General features: G+C 35.8%; 3 protein-coding genes and 1 long non-coding RNA gene across 4 annotated transcripts; 1 reads left to right on the plus strand and 3 right to left on the minus strand.

Annotated features, from left to right (window-relative positions):
• Positions 1-939: 939 nt before the first annotated feature.
• On the minus strand, positions 940-3,660 carry LOC103959948 (15.7 kDa heat shock protein, peroxisomal). Its single transcript, XM_048574412.1, is given in 5 exon segments — positions 940-1,101; positions 1,103-1,303; positions 1,305-1,360; positions 3,260-3,353; positions 3,523-3,660. Coding segments are annotated over 5 exon segments (537 nt in total). The 3' UTR covers positions 940-1,053.
• Positions 3,661-6,554: 2,894 nt separating this feature from the next.
• On the minus strand, positions 6,555-8,908 carry LOC103959905 (plasmodesmata-located protein 7). The gene is made up of 3 exons (XM_009372283.3): positions 7,967-8,908; positions 7,204-7,317; positions 6,555-7,027 (listed from the first exon to the last, which is right to left on the minus strand). The coding sequence occupies exons 1-3, from the start codon at positions 8,697-8,699 to the stop codon at positions 7,020-7,022; spliced, it is 855 nt and encodes a 284-aa protein (XP_009370558.2). The 5' UTR covers positions 8,700-8,908; the 3' UTR covers positions 6,555-7,019.
• A 4,328-nt stretch (positions 8,909-13,236) lies between these two features.
• On the plus strand, positions 13,237-14,051 carry LOC103959903. The gene is made up of 2 exons (XR_007254587.1): positions 13,237-13,511; positions 13,631-14,051. It is a non-coding gene; the product is annotated as an uncharacterized LOC103959903 (long non-coding RNA).
• On the minus strand, positions 13,938-15,495 carry LOC103959904 (nudix hydrolase 18, mitochondrial). The gene is given in 6 exon segments (XM_009372282.3): positions 13,938-14,341; positions 14,442-14,491; positions 14,494-14,569; positions 14,833-14,916; positions 15,011-15,125; positions 15,331-15,495. Coding segments are annotated over 6 exon segments (576 nt in total). The 5' UTR covers positions 15,432-15,495; the 3' UTR covers positions 13,938-14,191.
• Positions 15,496-17,150: the final 1,655 nt, after the last annotated feature.

Below are 17,150 nucleotides of genomic sequence, written 5' to 3' on the forward strand. Positions count from 1 at the left end.
ATTTGATTATACAACAACCTCTCTCACATGAATTATGGTGGAAGTGCTCTCTCAAACAAAGAAAATAATTTGAATTATGGTTTTTCTCTTCAACTCAGTGTTTTTCAAGTTCAAGTGCTTACATTCTTTTTAGTGTAGATTATTATAGAATATCTTAAAAAAGAAAATAGTTTAAATCTCACTATTATGAGTTCGATACTAATTTATTATCTCATCACCTAATGTAAATTATATTTTATCTCGCCGTATAAATACACCGTTGTTAGATTTATGTAACTTTAAGAATTTAAAGATGATGTTTTACTGTAGTGAACAAAAATAATTTTTTTAATTTTATTTTTCATGAAATTGAACATATTTAATTCAAGTCCATGTTTATTTTTTTCAAGGCCATATCTAATTCGAATAAGCTCTTCATGAAATTAAAATCTCATGACGATAGATTCTTTACTGATTTAGAATGCAATATGATACACCAAGGATTAATACAAGTGACATGACATTGAAAAACACCACTTATATTATGACAGGTAACGTACCTACTTGTATTTTAAGCATGTGAAAAATATCTCTCATACATGATAATATTTAGACATATATGATTGGAGGAGAATTCAAAAAAGAGCTCTTTTATTGTTCTTAGTTGGAGAGGAGACATGTTTTTATTGGTAATAGTTGAAGAGTACAATAATTCCGGCTAACCAGTGCTAGAAATTACAATACCACCAACCAGCTCTGCCGAAATGTGAAATTATTTATTGACCTAATCAAAGTTTCTAAATATTTCTTACACGCTTACACTCTTAGCTTTGGAAATGCATGGCTTTGCACTTGCAATTTGCTTCACTTGGTTGCTTTGTGTTTGAACTTGATTCAACCGAGCTCTTGTATTCCCCCTTCTCAAATATCGATTGTATAAAAAAGCTAAAAATACGCGGATTTAGTACTAACGACAGTACATATTATCTTTATTGCTACAGGTTATAGCACAATACATTACACATTCAAACCATTGTTTTTGAACCATATGACATAACATACATATGAATATGCTTAGATCTTGCTAGTGATATTGATGTTTCGCACTTTGGATGGTTTGGTGGGTCGTATCTTTTGGGACAACAATGGTGAGAACACCATTCTCAACCTGAGCTTTTATCTGATCGACTTTCACATTTTCCGGCAATGCGATTTCCCGGGAAAAGTCTCCTTTTCCCGTCCCCCTCTTCGGCGTCTCCGCGACGTGCCAAACAGTGTCTTTTGCTGCATGAGCCTTCTCTCTTTCTTTCCCGCCTTCCCCTTGTTATCTGCAAAATGTTTCCTTCTTCTATCTGCACTTTTATGTCCTCTTTTCTAAAACCTATTTTGCCACAAAATCTCTGTCACAACTGTGAATTGTTGAATCTACTTTGCCTAGTGAAAATAAATGGTTCACTCCTAAAAGGAGAATTGGTCCTAAATGTGACATCCCACATCGCCCAGGGGACTGATCCTTAAATGTATATTCTCATCCCTACCTAGCACGAGGCCTTTTGGGAGCTCACTGGCTTCGGGTTCCGTAGGAACTCCGAAGTTAAGCGAGAAGGGGGCTAGAGCAATCCCAGGATGGGTGACCCACTGGGAAGTTGCTCGTGAGTTCCCAAAAACAAAACCGTGAGGGAATGATAAGCCCAAAGCGGACAATATCGTGCTACGGTGGTGGAGCCGGGCCCGGGAAGTGATCCGTCCCGGGCCGGGATGTGACAATTTGGTATCAGAGCCTAACCCTGGTCGCGAGTGTGCCGACGAGGACGTCGGGCCCCTAAGGGGGGTGGATTGTGACATCCCACATCGCCCAGGGGTGATCCTTAAATGTATATTCTCATCTCTACCTAACACGAGGCCTTTTGGGAGCTCACTGGCTTCGGATTCCATGGGAACTCCGAAGTTAAGCGAGTAGCACACGAGAGCACTCCCAGGATGGGTGACCCTCTGGGAAGTTGCTCGTGAGTTCCCAAAAAACAAAACCGTGAGGGAATGGTAAGCCCAAAGCGGACAATATCGTGCTACGGTAGTGGAGCGGGCCCGGGAAGTCGTCCGCCCCGGGCCGGGATGTGACATTGGTATCAGAGCCTATCCCTGGCCGGAAATGTGCCGACGAGGACGTCGGGCCCCTAAGGGGGGTGGATTGTGACATCCCACATCGCCCAGGGGACTGATCCTTAAATGTATATTCTCATCCCTACCTAGCACGAGGCCTTTTGGGAGCTCACTGGCTTCGGGTTCCGTAGGAACTCCGAAGTTAAGCGAGAAGGGGGCTAGAGCAATCCCAGGATGGGTGACCCACTGGGAAGTTGCTCGTGAGTTCCCAAAAACAAAACCGTGAGGGAATGGTAAGCCCAAAGCGGACAATATCGTGCTACGGTGGTGGAGCCGGGCCCGGGAAGTGATTCGTCCCGGGCGGGGATGTGACAATTTGGTATCAGAGCCTAACCCTGGTCGCGAGTGTGCCGACGAGGACGTCCCACATCGCCCAGGGGTGATCCTTAAATGTATATTCCCATCTCTACCTAACACGAGGCCTTTTGGGAGCTCACTGGCTTCGGATTCCATGGGAACTCCGAAGTTAAGCGAGTAGCACACGAGAGCACTCCCAGGATGGGTGACCCTCTGGGAAGTTGCTCGTGAGTTCCCAAAAAACAAAACCGTGAGGGAATGGTAAGCCCAAAGCGGACAATATCATGCTACAGTAGTGGAGCGGGCCCGGGAAGTCGTCCGCCCCGGGCCGGGATGTGACACTAAATTTTAGTCAAATTAGAGCTTTTGTGTTGGAAATAAAAATTCACGAGCATTACGATGTTATCTAGAAAGGCCATTGTTTGTCTTTTATTGTGACAAATTCAAAGACTAATAGTCGCATATTTTTAATTCAAGGAACAAAATTTTATCTGACCAACAAAGCAATGACATGCATTTCAACTTTTATAAGTGATCGTATTGTTTGTTCTTTAACTCTAGTAGGTCACCGTGACATTTGACCAAAAACGATGTCATATATTTCAACTTTTCTACATGACATTATTGATACAAGATGTCACGATATATTAAGGGTAGTTTTCACTAAACCCTAATTAAAATTACAGTAAAAGGGGAGCAAAGAATCCATATCTAGGACATAACTTTTAATTCCAAGTAATAACAATTCAGAGGCAGAGATGAATAACTTATAAACCCTATTAATATTTGATTAGGGAAGTAAAGAAAGAATTAGTGATAGTACCTGGAACATTGATCTTGAATATGTGGGAATTAGGGGATTCAAGCCAGTCCATGAGGGCCGTTGATCCGGACCATTCTCGGAAAATCGGAGGGAGCTATCAGCTGCCATTTGCGTTTGCTTTGAACAATTTTGAAGCAACTAAAAAGACGTGGATGATATTGATATTGATATTGATGGGGTTAGTATATATTGGCATCGGACTCATCAACAGAACCCAGAAGCTTCTATTCAGAACTTCTTATCCGCTTCAGTTTCCAGGCTACTTCTACGACATTCCCGTACGTCTCTAGCCGCCGTTGGATCAATTTCATCACCAACGTCTCTGAACAGTGAATACCACGGGTGTCATGGGGTGCCGTATATTTCCCTCGTTTGGGTATTGGGCTATTGAATTGGGCCATGAGTATTAAAACATGCTATACCCTTGCAAATTGAAACGTACTAAATTTTTAAATCAAATTTTATAAATTAAAGAATAAAGATGTGGATGTTTATAATTATATTATTACTTAATATTAACTAACATACTTATTTTTTAAGAAACTTTAACGAAAAACTTCCGGTATTGTTCACTTAAACAAAAAACCACATTTTTACACTAAAAAGTCAATCATGGTACTATTCACTTTACCCTTTATTTTGTCTTTATCGTTAAAACTCAAAGTTTTCAAGCTCTTTTCATTAGTTTTCCTTATTTTCTATTAATGACACGTCATTTAGTTTGCAATTTGATTTAAAAATTTAGTTTCCCTAACATTATCTTAATAATTTTATTTAGAGCAAGTCCATCCTACCCGATTGCCTTGGCAATTGGGCAATTATTGTCCCAAAATCCAAAATATCATCTCCACCCTAGCGCAAAAAGTCGGGCAAATGGTGGACCCAAAACAGCTCGATGGGCTAGTTAGGCAATTTCTGCTGAACTATACGCCCGAGTGTTGTGTGACATTAGCCACGTTTTAAATTTTTTACGTGAAGCGCGTGCACAATACAAGCTCATGGGTAGCACATTGGCAAACAAAAAAGGTCGGTGTGTCTAACTTGCAGCGCACTTAGCGCAAATTCTGCATGAGCGACATTGCTTGTATACGTCTGTAGCATTTTCAACGGTATTATAAAAATTTGATTTCTAATCAAACGACTAGTATTCGTGGCGAGATGTGGACCATTGAATTTGTAATTGTCATATAATCGCATAGTCAATATTAATCCGTCATTTTCAAACATGAATTTTTTTTTTTAAAGTAAAAAAATCCTACTAGCCGTTTTGCCACATGGCACGACATGGGCTATTGGATTGCAAAAAAAATTGCATCCCACGGTCATTATTAATTCAGTTAGAAAATAATGTCAAAATTTTAAAAAATACAGAAAAAAGGAAGAAAAAAAATCTGAATATTTCCTATAAATACCCAATCACACTATTCCACAAAACAGAGAGCATGATTGTACTTTAAAAAAATAAGGAATCCATGACACTTTTTTAATATGGTCAAATTGGAAGGTGAGTACATCACTAGTAAAAATGAAAAGGTCAGTGCTAGGTGGACCAAATTTTTAAACTAAATTTTACAAACCAAATTATATGATTGTTGATAATTGGATTATCACTTAAATATTGATTAACGTGCAGTGACACATTATTTGGTTTGCAAATTAAATTTAAAATTTTGATCTACCTAGAATTACTCAAATGAAAAACATTTATATAAATTCATTTTCATTTATATAAATTCCATGGTTTTTAGTATTACCATGAGAATGAGAATATACATATACCCTCCCGAAGTTTTTTGGCTTGTTTCTTCTTCTTTATCTTTTTTCTTACTCAATCTTTCGCATATGTCGATGGATTGCGACAAATGCAAACCAAGCCATCAGTGAAGACGACTAGTCTAAATATAAAGAACTAAAGCACCCATAAGGTGACAACTACAGGTGCTAATAAAAACTTTTGATCTCAAAGGAGGGATAATATCGCACGGATAAAGCGCCCACAATAAAGGATATGAAGGCAATCTTTTTTGTACGAGTCGTTGTCACTTGTACTATACAAAACAAGATAAAGTGGTAGCACAGTTGCTGCTCTCCTTCTCTTGTTTTGTACAGTATAAGTTATAACAACTCTTTGTAGGCGTCGTACCCGTGAGTTATTATTCTGCTCTTGATATCAAAAGTTTATTAGAGATAGCACCTAAAAGTGCCTACTTGTATGTGTTTCAGTCCGATATGTTTGATTAAGTCTTCTTTATTTGTTGCTTGGTAGTCAAAATTTTCACAGTTGAGCGACATCTTAAACATTGCAGAAGGAAAAACATGAAATCAAGCAAAAGACAACGGAAAATAAAAACAAAAACATAAACGTCCTTTCTATAGATCTGAAATGCAAAAAAATGGGAGAATAGATAGATAGCAATAAGGCACATTTACAAGTTGATAAGGTAACTTTTTATGCATTTTGGTCTTGAAGAATGCAAAAGGGAAACAATTACCAACATGTAATAGCCTCTACGATTTCAAGAGTTACAACTACGGTTTCCCCTATCACGAGGGTAATTTTGTTCCTCCATGTGGCCTTCTGCAAGAAGAAATCTTAAAGCATTTTGTGCACATAAACTCACCTTCATACCTTGGGGATTTGCATGAACTAATAAAGTGAGAAATTTTCTTTCTATCGCATTGCATTTACAAGGAAATTAATAGTTGTACGAACATCTAATAAGAAGGAATACATTATACAATTTAACTCCGAATCAAAACTGTAGTGTGTATTATGTATGATGTATATCTGATCTGCCGACAAGTGAAAGCAGATCGGTACCATCAAGTTAATTTTGAAGCGGATTTGGTACTGCAGTTCAAGAACACGTCGCGAAACTGTGTGGACAAGGTTAGGTTCAAATGTTGGATTTGCGTCTGAACAATTTCAATGTTGTTATTGCATTAAAAATTTCTTGCTGAGTTTCCAAGTTTTAAAAGCGCTTTCATAATCTGGACCTTGGTGTGCGCACAACTTTCTCTTCATTGTAAATCTAAGGAGGGGTTTCCACAGTTTAGTAGCAATGCATATTGGATGTAACGTCCAACATTGTTCTTCTGCGTATGATGTTCAATTCAATCAAACCGTGAAATCCTATTCATACTCTTTGAGTGGTTAAAAAGGATAACGGTAAGTTTATGCGTCTACATGAGCACATATATATGAGTTTACTCGGCGAATATTTTGAATGTGATAGCACGTATTTAATATTTACCTTTAGCTTTAAGTATTGTACTTTGACAAAGGAGTGAGGGGTGAAAATTTTCCTTGTTTCCTCGTTAAACTTTGACATGATAACAAAGTTGTTTAAATAATGGCAATACTTCATGACGAAGAAATTAACCATACACAATTGAATTATAAAGTGACATTTTAGAAAGTACCAAACAGTCTCAGAAAGAAAATATCATCTGCCCTTTTACAAAATGAATATGCATCTCTTTTTTTTCAACACACTTTTGTTTAAGTGGAGAGGAGATTGGAATCTTTAGCCTTTCTTTTTCTCACCCTCCCTTTTAACTTTGATTTTGAGCAAGTGCCCCATCGTACACATTTCCATCATCTTTTCTATGAACTCTACTTTTGGAGAGAGACATAAAGTAATTAAATCAAAGAAATTAAAGCATAAAGACATGGAGGAACGAAAGTAGACATGACGAAGAGAAAAGATAACCAAAAGCAAGATCACTCGGGAAGCCAATAACTTTGCATGTTCATTATTTATTTACCTGCACAGAAAGTAACGGCCAGAAAATTTTGTTAAGATATTTCTGCAATATGGTATCTGCTTTCTGGTTCTAAAGTTAAAGAAGATTAATAATAATATATGAACCATGAAATGATTTAAAAAGAAATAGTGAAATGAAGGTAAAAAGAGAGACAATCAAGTGAATATTCTACGTACCATTGCCCCCAAAAATCTTTCTGATGAAACTAAGAAAGACAATGAGTAGGGCAACTCCAGCCAATAATCCAATTATCACAGCAAATGTCTTCTCACCATCACTGGCGGATTTATCTGCCATTCATTGTTGAAAATAAAAAAGAAAGAGTAAATCCACAAAATAATTAAATTCTATAGAAATTAACATAGTCAACATGCTTACTTAATAGAAATAGGAGAATGAATGAATGATCCCAGAGAACTTAGAAATAAAAGAACTAAGAAACGAAATGGGACCAATCGATCTGATCCCTGAATTTCAGATATTTGATTATGAATTTTAAGAAAAAACTCACACTTTGCGATTCTATGTGTGTTAGTAAACAATTGAAAAAGTTGAGAATGAAATCATTCTCGTTTCCATATTTTAGTAAACACACATAATTCATGAACAAAAATCAAGAATAAAAAATTTATTCAAATTCTTATGCCCTATAAATAAATATGCCCATTAAAGAACAAAAAATGCTAGAGTTATCAAATTTCGCTCTCTTCTACTCATATTGAGCTAGGTCCACATAACTATTTTTTTTTACTATTATTAAAAAGAGGTGGGGAGTTCGAAACGATACAATAATTTAGGAGAGAGAGAAATATTAAACTTAAGATGCATGAGTAGAAGGTCAACACATTATCTACTAAAATATTGAATCAGATCGCTAAATTGATTGTATGACTATTATTCGCAAAATAACGTGACCGTAAAGGTTCCAGTCTAACTTACCATGATGATGGACCTTGGTGTAAACATCAGATCCACCAGTTGAGTACCTAGCGTAGCACTTGGCCAAGAACATATCACCATAAACTGCGCCACCACACTCACTTTTCACCCGTCCTATTGCCTCTGATATGCAATCCTCACACTCGGCCAAGCTTAAATCGCCGACGCATTGAGCCAAACCTTGTACGTCCCCTGAACCACCCACCCGGTACGGTCCGCTAGACCCCACCAAGGCAGCCAACACTGAATCTCTACGGCTCATTCCATCAGCATCATACCCAATCGACGGTCCACATTTCTTCAACACTACAGTCTTATCCTCCAGACCCAAGAAAGTAGTGTTGTCATACTTGATGTAGCATCCTTGTAGCTGAAGAGCGCCACCGGAAGTGTAGGCGCAGAGGTGTCCAACCTGGCTCACTGCACGCGCAACGCAGGTGGCGCAGTCGGGCATGGCAAGGTCGCCGCGGCATTGGTACAGCCCGTAGACTAGGTCTTGTGTGCTTGAGCCCATGATGGTGTAGTTGTTGTAGGAGGAATAGGTAGCTGAGTTAACTAAGGAGGTGAGGAGTGAGTTGAGATTGGACTCGTAGGGTGAGTTGGGTGAGTACTTTTCCTGCGTGCAGCCTCCGAAGACGAAGGAGTCTCTGGAGGAGGAACATGATGAAGGAAGGTAGAAATACGACAGAGAAACAAAGAATGTGAAGAGGGAGAGAATAGTACAACTTGCCATTAGCGAGAGAGAGAGGGAGGGACGGAGAGAGATTGCACTTCTCTACCAGTGTCTAGCTAACTTAACACTGGTTCTTAAATCACTTAATAAGGGACTAATAAGTAATAATCAACTTGCTGCTATCTTCTTCTTTTAGGAGTTTTTCTTAAAAAGAACCAAAACAAAAGGTTAATAAGATATACTACAAAAGCTGCACCATTTTTATTACAAAAAATGGATACAACTTTATCTTTTTGGGTATATTATAATACATAATGTGACAGTATTGGGACATATCAAATATATATGTTATCCTTATTCATTACTCTAGCTGCAATCATAACAGATGGGATTGTATGATGTATTTTGAATATGCGGGATCATCTTCAAACTACATGCACATATTCGAGGTGTTTGATCTTGTTTCATTCATCTTTATTGAAGCGAAATGATATAAATTTTAATATTTTGAGTAGAGCGATAGTGTTAGTAGGTTAGTTAATTAGTTGTTAGGGGGAAAAGAAATTCGTGGGAATGACCAGAGTGCATAGACATGATTGTTTTCCGCCACTGCTGTAAAGTATCATCTGCATATAGATAGATTGCATATTTAGGTCCCACATCAACAAATTTATGACTCCGTCAATATCGTGACCCAGAAACCTCTACCCCCTCATCGTTTGTATTTATTACGTTGTTGATATCTTATTTTGAAGTTCTAGTCACAAAATCAATTGACAAGTGATGGACTGACTAAACTCCTTATATACTCTCGGTTTCTTAACTTTCCAACGCGGGATATTATTCACATCATGACTTATAGAACATATAAAATTTTACCTTCTGATTTATGGTATATTTAATGTACAATGAAAAGAACCTCAAGACACAGAAAGGCTTGCACTTCTTTTCTTTTTCTATAATTTATAGAGGGACCTTATATTCATCGAATCCTGCGTAGGCGCTTTACCATGAATTATAGATAGACCTTTTGCGAGTGAAGACACAAACACAACGGTGCACATCCCACAATCGTATTAGTTGCACTCTCGCCTTACTTTACAGGGATAGGACAGCTTAATTACTTCAAGAGAAAGAAACCTTTGCTTCTGTACATTATTTAGCAAAAACTTAGCACAATTAGCTAACATGAAAGTTTTGTATCCTAATCAATGTTTTAAAAGATGAAGGCAAAACTAAGTCGTTTCATGAATAGCTCGGGACGTGAGGTGATAACCTTGCGATACTTTAAAATTATTATAATGCTTAATTATATAATATAATACCTTGTAAAACAATCAAGCAAGCATGTCAATCAATCAAATATTTGACTATTATTGTTTTTTCTCTAATTCACATCATAAAATCATAATAACCTAAACTAAGTTAGGAACATAAAATTAGCATGAATAAGATAAAAATTATGCCTAAAATAACAACGTTTTGGGTTTAGGCTGTTTTTAGAAAAGAAAATAATAAATTCAAATGCTTAGGTAATGCCTCAACAACAATTAGGCTACCGCTTCAGGCGCCTATGCTAGTCTATAGTCCACTCCCGTTGGACAAAGGCGTTTTTTTGAAAGCCCGATTCAAAAAAACCACCTAGGCTAGTCTCAATACTAGTTTTTTTAAAATTGATCCTAGCAAGTAAAAACAAAAAATGAACAACTCATAGGCGTAGGCGTCTATCATGCAATTGAACTCCTAACAGACGTGTTAATAATGTGTTGATATTTAGATGTGTCAATCTTTAGTGGCTTATCACTCTAAATTTGGGACTAATTCACGAATTAAAAAGTCATAATGAAAGTTAGATCCAAATGACATTAATCTTATACTCGTGAATTGGAGCTTTTAGCATTTCTTTTGCAGTCTTGTACTTGAATGCACCATATGGCTTTGGATAGTTCTTGTGGATTTGGTGAGACCCTGTATAGAATATTGTTTTATTATTGATGTATTTACTGTTGTAGCTCACTGTTTAAAACTTATAATTATTCTCTGTTGCATCTATTTGTTGAGTTTGAATCTCTCCTATTTGAATATCGTTTCTATAACATACACACACATATATGAGTTAGGATCCGGGAATACATATTTTGACATACATTTTGTTAGGTCTACTTCGTAATGTATTTTAATGATCTGAACCCTCTATATTTTAGTACATCATTCATAGATCATTCTCACAAAAAAAATTTCAAATCCAAAACCACTGAAAATTTCATTTGTTTAAAGAAAATAAACGAATACAGTTCTACAAATAAACAAAATTTAATCCAACGGTCATATTTTAGATTTGAGTGACTTTTGTTAGACATGATCTTTAAGATAATTCATAAAAAAAAAAATAAAGAATTCGATTGTTGAAACATAACGTGTATGTATATATACTCTTGTTATACACTCTTGTGAATCTTGATTAGATCTAACCTAAGAGAGCAAAATGACAATGACAAAGGCATGGTGGGATTTTATACGTACCACAAGTGTGAAGCACCTAGTGTCTTGTGGTGCAAGGCACGAAGAGACCAAGATAAAATACCATAAATTTAATAAGACATTACTGAATTGAATTCTTTGTTACGAGGGAAATACAAGGTAACATACACACACTATTCTAAAAATCTCCGCCTGGGCGTTAGGCGATTGGTCACCGTTCCAATTGATGCTTAAGAAAGGATTCTAGACCTATTGAGGCGCTCGCATAGGACCCCTTAGCCCGCCTAAGCACCCGCCTAGCCCGACTAGACGCACCTCGGCACACACCTGGGTTGCGACTCATTAGACAGAAAATAGATAACTTTCAATAAATTGTAAGAGACCTCTTGAATACTTAACGAACACAAATTATATGCTTGTTCCCCATATTTTCATTATGTTCCAATATTTCATAATATATATGTCATTCTATTTTGTAATTTTATGATGAATTTATATATATCTTAAGTATATACATACACTTATTTACACAAATATAATAGATTTACTTAAATCCGCCTAGTCCGCCTAGGCGCCCGCTTAGGCTCTGCCTAACCGACTTGGCGTTAGGCACCAATGCGCCATCCGATTAACACCTAACGTCTTTTAGAACCTTGCATACACATGCTAGCCTGCCCACCTCTCCTCCACTAAATTCATATATAATTTACTGCAGAGAGCTACTTAACAAAACAAGAAAACAAATATGTATTATGGCAGAGAGAAAGCGGCCGATACCACAAGTGTTTACTGTGCACAGTGGAGTGGGGGCAACAATCTCGAAGTATTGAACTCAGACTGCCCCATTTTTTACAAACACTACAACGACAAAAAAACTAATGATGTGCAGAAATCATATTCCGTTATCGAATTTAATGTTCGTCAAATAGACAAAATTCTGCAGAAGGATTTTCAGGTATTTATGCCTAATATTTTTACAGTGCAAAATGGGCAGGACCAGTCTGATCAGGCCTGAGGTATGAAAGGGTATACCTCTCCCAGCCCAAGTTTTGTAAGATTCATCTCCTTGTTCAGGCTGAGCTTCCCAACCCAGATGAGAAAAAGTTAGGCCCCGGTCTATTCCCTAGTCCAAATGATTGAATGGGCCATTGAAAGAGTCCCAAATTTTACCGAGCGACCTTACTTTTTAGGAACGTTTTGATATAGATGTCTCATTTTTAAATGTTATAAACTAAACATCTACTTCTTTTGTAAATTTAATTAAACATTTTCCCTACAATTTTGGTACTTTAATTTTATTTCATTAGAAGTCTATTCACGTCAGTATTCCCTTTTTCCTCCTATTTTATGCATCTCTTATTATGATGATTTAAGTTTTTTTTATTTTTTTATTAAAAATTTATTTTTGTAAATTAAATAGAATGTAACAAAACTCGTTGTTAGGTACGTTTGATTATAATGGTCCATTTAGCTTCTTGGTACATTTGAATTTTTGGTACGTTTGTTTTCAAAACATTTTTTATTACTTTTTGTCCTAATAACGAGGAATTACTTTAATTAATTATTGTTTAATAGAAAGAGTCGTTAACAATGTAAAAGTTTAAATTACTTTAATTAATTATTATTTTTTTTTATAGAAAGAGTCATTAATCAACGGACAATTGTCTTTTTGTTAATTCAAAATTATATGATTTATTGTTATTATTTAGCATTATCTACAATAATAAGGATTTATCTCCGATCAACTAAAAGTTACTACCAAAAAACAAGACTATCTAGAGCATTTGTGTATGAATCAAACATAGTTTTAAACATTCCAAAACGATGAATATTCATTTTAATATAGTTTATAATTGAGTATGTTTTAATTCGGGGTTGGTACATTTTCGTTTGAGGTTGGTAGGGTTTCATTTAATGGCATGGGTGTACATTTAGAATTGAAAAGTTTAAATTTTTAGACTTAAATATAGTTGAAATTATTTAAAATCTATAACAGATATTTAAATGTAAATTAATTTCAATTAATATAAAGTAGTTCAAATCTGAGTATCTTAATCAAATGTTTCAAAAGCTTAATGAAAAACTCAAAAAGCATAAATGTTTAGTCTACAAAAGTCTAAAACAAGGCATCTAATTCTAATTTTCTCTACTTTTTAATGAGTTTGTTTCTCAAAATTTGAATGATTATAACTTCTGTTTACTCAAAGCCTTTAAAAGTTTCAAATGATCTTTCATTTAAAAACTTTGTTTCAGTGTTAATTTTTATGTCCCTGTCTTCTATTTCCAGTATTACACTCTCCCTTTCTCTCTCAGGTGCACATAAACGGGAAAGAGATGGCCCCACAACGAAGAAACATGGCTTCGAGGAGGAAAAGAAAGAGGAGAAAACACGTAAACATTCTCGTTCCTTTTTCGATCCTTTGCGTGTGTGTTCTGGGGATAAGGGGTTGGTTTGGCGTCTATAGTTTCTGTTAGGACTGTGTTTGTAGTGACATTGGCATTCCTTTCAGGTTTGAGAGATCAGCAGAGAAAGCGAAAGAAACTGCTGAGAGGACGACATTGAGATGAAGGGAGAAAAATTGTTCTCGTAGGACTGATTATATTAACTTGAATGTTCTTCGACTATGTAGTTTCTTAAACAGTTTTGTTCTTGTAGCTCTGTTTCGATTTCAACTTAGTACAAAGACAAAAGTGAAATTACGAGCAATTACAGGCGATTCATTTGATGAAAGAGTTCCCATTTTTTCCATTTCCTTTTGCATTCCCTTTACATAATTCAAGCTCGAAAGTCATTGATTAGCCGAACAGCAAACGAAGTTGCGACAAACGAAACGTCTTTATTATTTGAAACAATCTTGCTCGCATTTTTTAGCTTCAACCAACATGATTGATACAAAATTTTCTGGAATTAGAATTCCAGCAAAACAAAAACAAGAAGCAAATGCTTTTCAGTTGTGGCTTTTTTCTTGCTTGTTTGAATCCCATGGGAGAGTACTCTACCTAAATGCTTTTTGTCGAAGATGAAAAAGCAAAACTGATATCTCCATAAGCACTTCTCCGAAAGCACTTGTCTATAAACATGCGATCAGATTTTCCTTCCTAGATTTAAGAACAGGGCCTTGATCCTTTTGTTGCTGAGTTGTTAGTCGACTTACTAATCTGTCCAAGGCTTCTTTCATCCACCAATGCTGACAAACTTCACTTGCTTCTTCAACACTCATCTATTTTTCGCAATTATTTCCGAATTAAGTCAGCAATTATATTACATTAATTGGATAAAATAATTGGTCAAATTAAACATGCACATCAAAAAAAACATACCCAAACTCTTTGCCTGAGGTTCTTCTCTGGCCAGAAATCCAACTGCTCCTGACAAGTAAAGGGAACATGTAGCCTTCGTATTGAGAATCATGGCTTTTGCTCTTGAAAATCCATTTACCCAATTCACGCTGCAAAAAAAATAACAAGAACATCAAAATTATGGAATTTCCTAAATCAATTGCAACAAGCTAGCTAATCAACTAAAGACGAGTATTGCTACTTGAACCACATTTACTGACCACATTGCTGATCACCTCTCTAATATGTGCGGGTCCCACATACACTAATAGGATCCGCCTCTATCGTAGAAGAGGTGATTAGCAAGGTAGTGAGTAAATACGGTACAAATAGCATTACTCTTAACTAAATAACAGAGAAGATCATCGCTAACCTCAACGAGTCCCCGTACTCCTGCTTCCTCTAGCGTCTCTCGTTCCGCTGCCCCTTCCTTGGATTCGTCTAGTTCCCATCCTCCCTGTTGGGATTAATGGAAAATTTTGTATGATTTAAACTGAACTAATTACTGCAACAAATCACCATTAATTTGATAGAGAAGAAGAATAGGGTACCTTTGGAAAGAGCATCCCCTTTCCCTTCTGCGAGCTAATGACAAGAACTTCAAGTTCTTGTGCATCATTCTTTAAGGGAGTTTGCTTTGAAGCTTTATATCTATACGGAATACATCTGCACAAACAGTACAAAGGGCAATATCTCCATCAGTAACCAAAAGCATAATTTTTCTTTGTTAATACAAGCGATATTACTATTTTAAGTTATACTAAGCAAAAGAAGGAGGGTTTAAACTCGGGACACAAAGGGTTGAAGAAGAAGATGCCCCTCCACTATTAAGTAATGCGGCAGATATACAAGTTGAGAGAGGGAGACTAACCCTACAACTTGGCGATGACCTTTTCTGTAACGCTGCATATGCCTTCCAGTGCGAGATACCAAAGCAGCAACCATGTTTTCTTGGGGTATCAAAGCTACCATGTTTTGTTTCAGATAGATTCTTGCAAGTTAGAAACCAAACCAAACCCACCCATCTTTTATAAACAAAAATAAGAGGAAAGTTTCCAGAAACAAAAAAACAAAAATAAGAGGAACAGAATCTTTGGAAAATCAGAAAGATGTACTGTATTGAAACCAGAAAAATATATTTTATTTTGTTTTATATTTATTGCTGTCCACTAGTAATATATAAAGGAAATGAAAAATTAGACATATTGATGGAGGATCCTGACTTCCATGTGTTCTGTTATCCAAAAAAAGGACAGCTGACCTACTCGTGCCATCCCATATAATTAGGTCATTTTTAATTAAGAAAATTAATGAAAATAATTAAAAAATTTTAAGTTTTATTGATAAGGATAAAAAAAAATAAAGTAAATAGTATCAGAATTGATTTTTTAATGTAAAAATATAGTTTTTCGTCAAATTAAATTGTACTGGCCGGGAACTTTTCGTTAAAGTTCTCTTTTTAATTAGGATGAGCGCGGTTCAATTTGAGTTTGTTTAATATAAAAAATACAATCGAATTAACAAACATTTAGCTGTTCAATTTGATTTGGTGTTGACGAATGCCATCATTGAAATATTACCATACCAAATTATTGTTAATCGCTTTGGTTTAATCGCTTTAAGAATATTCTTTTTTTTTTAAAAACATCGATATTTTTACACTAAGGAGAGGGGATTCGGCTAAGTCATACAATGGACAACCTAATTTGGTATAGAATTTGCCATTCACAAGATTCGAACCTAAGGTCTCTCACTTTCAAGTAAAGAAGAATACCATCAGACCGTAATACTGAATGATGATTTAAGAATATTCTAACATATAAATAAAAAAAGTCCCCACATTTCAAGAGTTTTAATTTTCTAAACATCCAAACATCTAACACGATAATTCGACCAAAAGATTAAATTTTTCAGAACATTATCAAGTCCAAATACAACTAGAACTTAGTATCAATTAAATAAAATATCATATTAGCAAACAATTTAGGGAGTTTTAACGAAAAGGTCACGGTACTGTTCAATTTAACGAAAAATTACATTTTTACACTAAAAAGTCAATCCTGGTACTATTCACTTTTTAAGCCCTTTTTATTTTGTCCTTATCATTAAAACTCAAAGTCTTCAAGCTTTTTTTATTAGTTTTCCTAACAATTTATTGGTTACAATCTTATACTTCCAAGAGTTTTTTTTATCCAAAAATATTTTCTCTAAAAGCTCTTTCATTTTAAAAGTACTTCCAAACAGGTCTTATGTTTAACCCTCCAAAATATTTTTTACATATAATTCATGCTTTTTTTTTTTCGTCTCCAACAATAATTTGATAATGTTCTGAAAAAATTAAAGAGGATTGGGCATGTGAATTTTTTTTTCCTTCTTTTTTTATTTTTTTATTTTTTGCGCGTTAGGCTCGTGGATTACACCGCATGTGAGAGGCACGTTAAGGGACAAAAAAGTGTGGTGGGTCCCGCAGTGCAGCACATTTAGTGCAATTGACGGGTAGGCGGCATGGCCCTTTTATAGTCGTTGGATTTTCAGAGGTAAAAAATCTGGACCGTGCCTTTCAATGGTAAGAAAAAAATATGAGGAGACAAATAAAGTGTGATGGGTCCCGCAGAGCAGCAACGGTCCAAATCTAGCCGATATTTTTGGGGTTTCGCATCCTCTTTAGTGTACATTTAAAGAAAAAATATG

The sequence above is a fragment of a genome, unplaced genomic scaffold (assembly GCF_019419815.1).
Source record: "Pyrus x bretschneideri cultivar Hongxiangsu unplaced genomic scaffold, Pyrus_bretschneideri_v1 Contig71, whole genome shotgun sequence".
In the NCBI taxonomy this organism is placed as follows: domain Eukaryota; kingdom Viridiplantae; phylum Streptophyta; class Magnoliopsida; order Rosales; family Rosaceae; genus Pyrus; species Pyrus x bretschneideri.

What these genes read in the sequence shown, in the direction of transcription:
- LOC103959905 (XM_009372283.3), bottom strand. Translation starts at nt 8,699, where the DNA reads ATGGCAAGTTGTACTATTCTCTCCCTCTTCACATTCTTTGTTTCTCTG. An exon ending in CACCAAGGTCCATCATCATG is followed by an intron (nt 7,318 to 7,966) that starts GTAAGTTAGACT and finishes AATGAATGGCAG; the next exon opens with ATAAATCCGCCAGTGATGGT.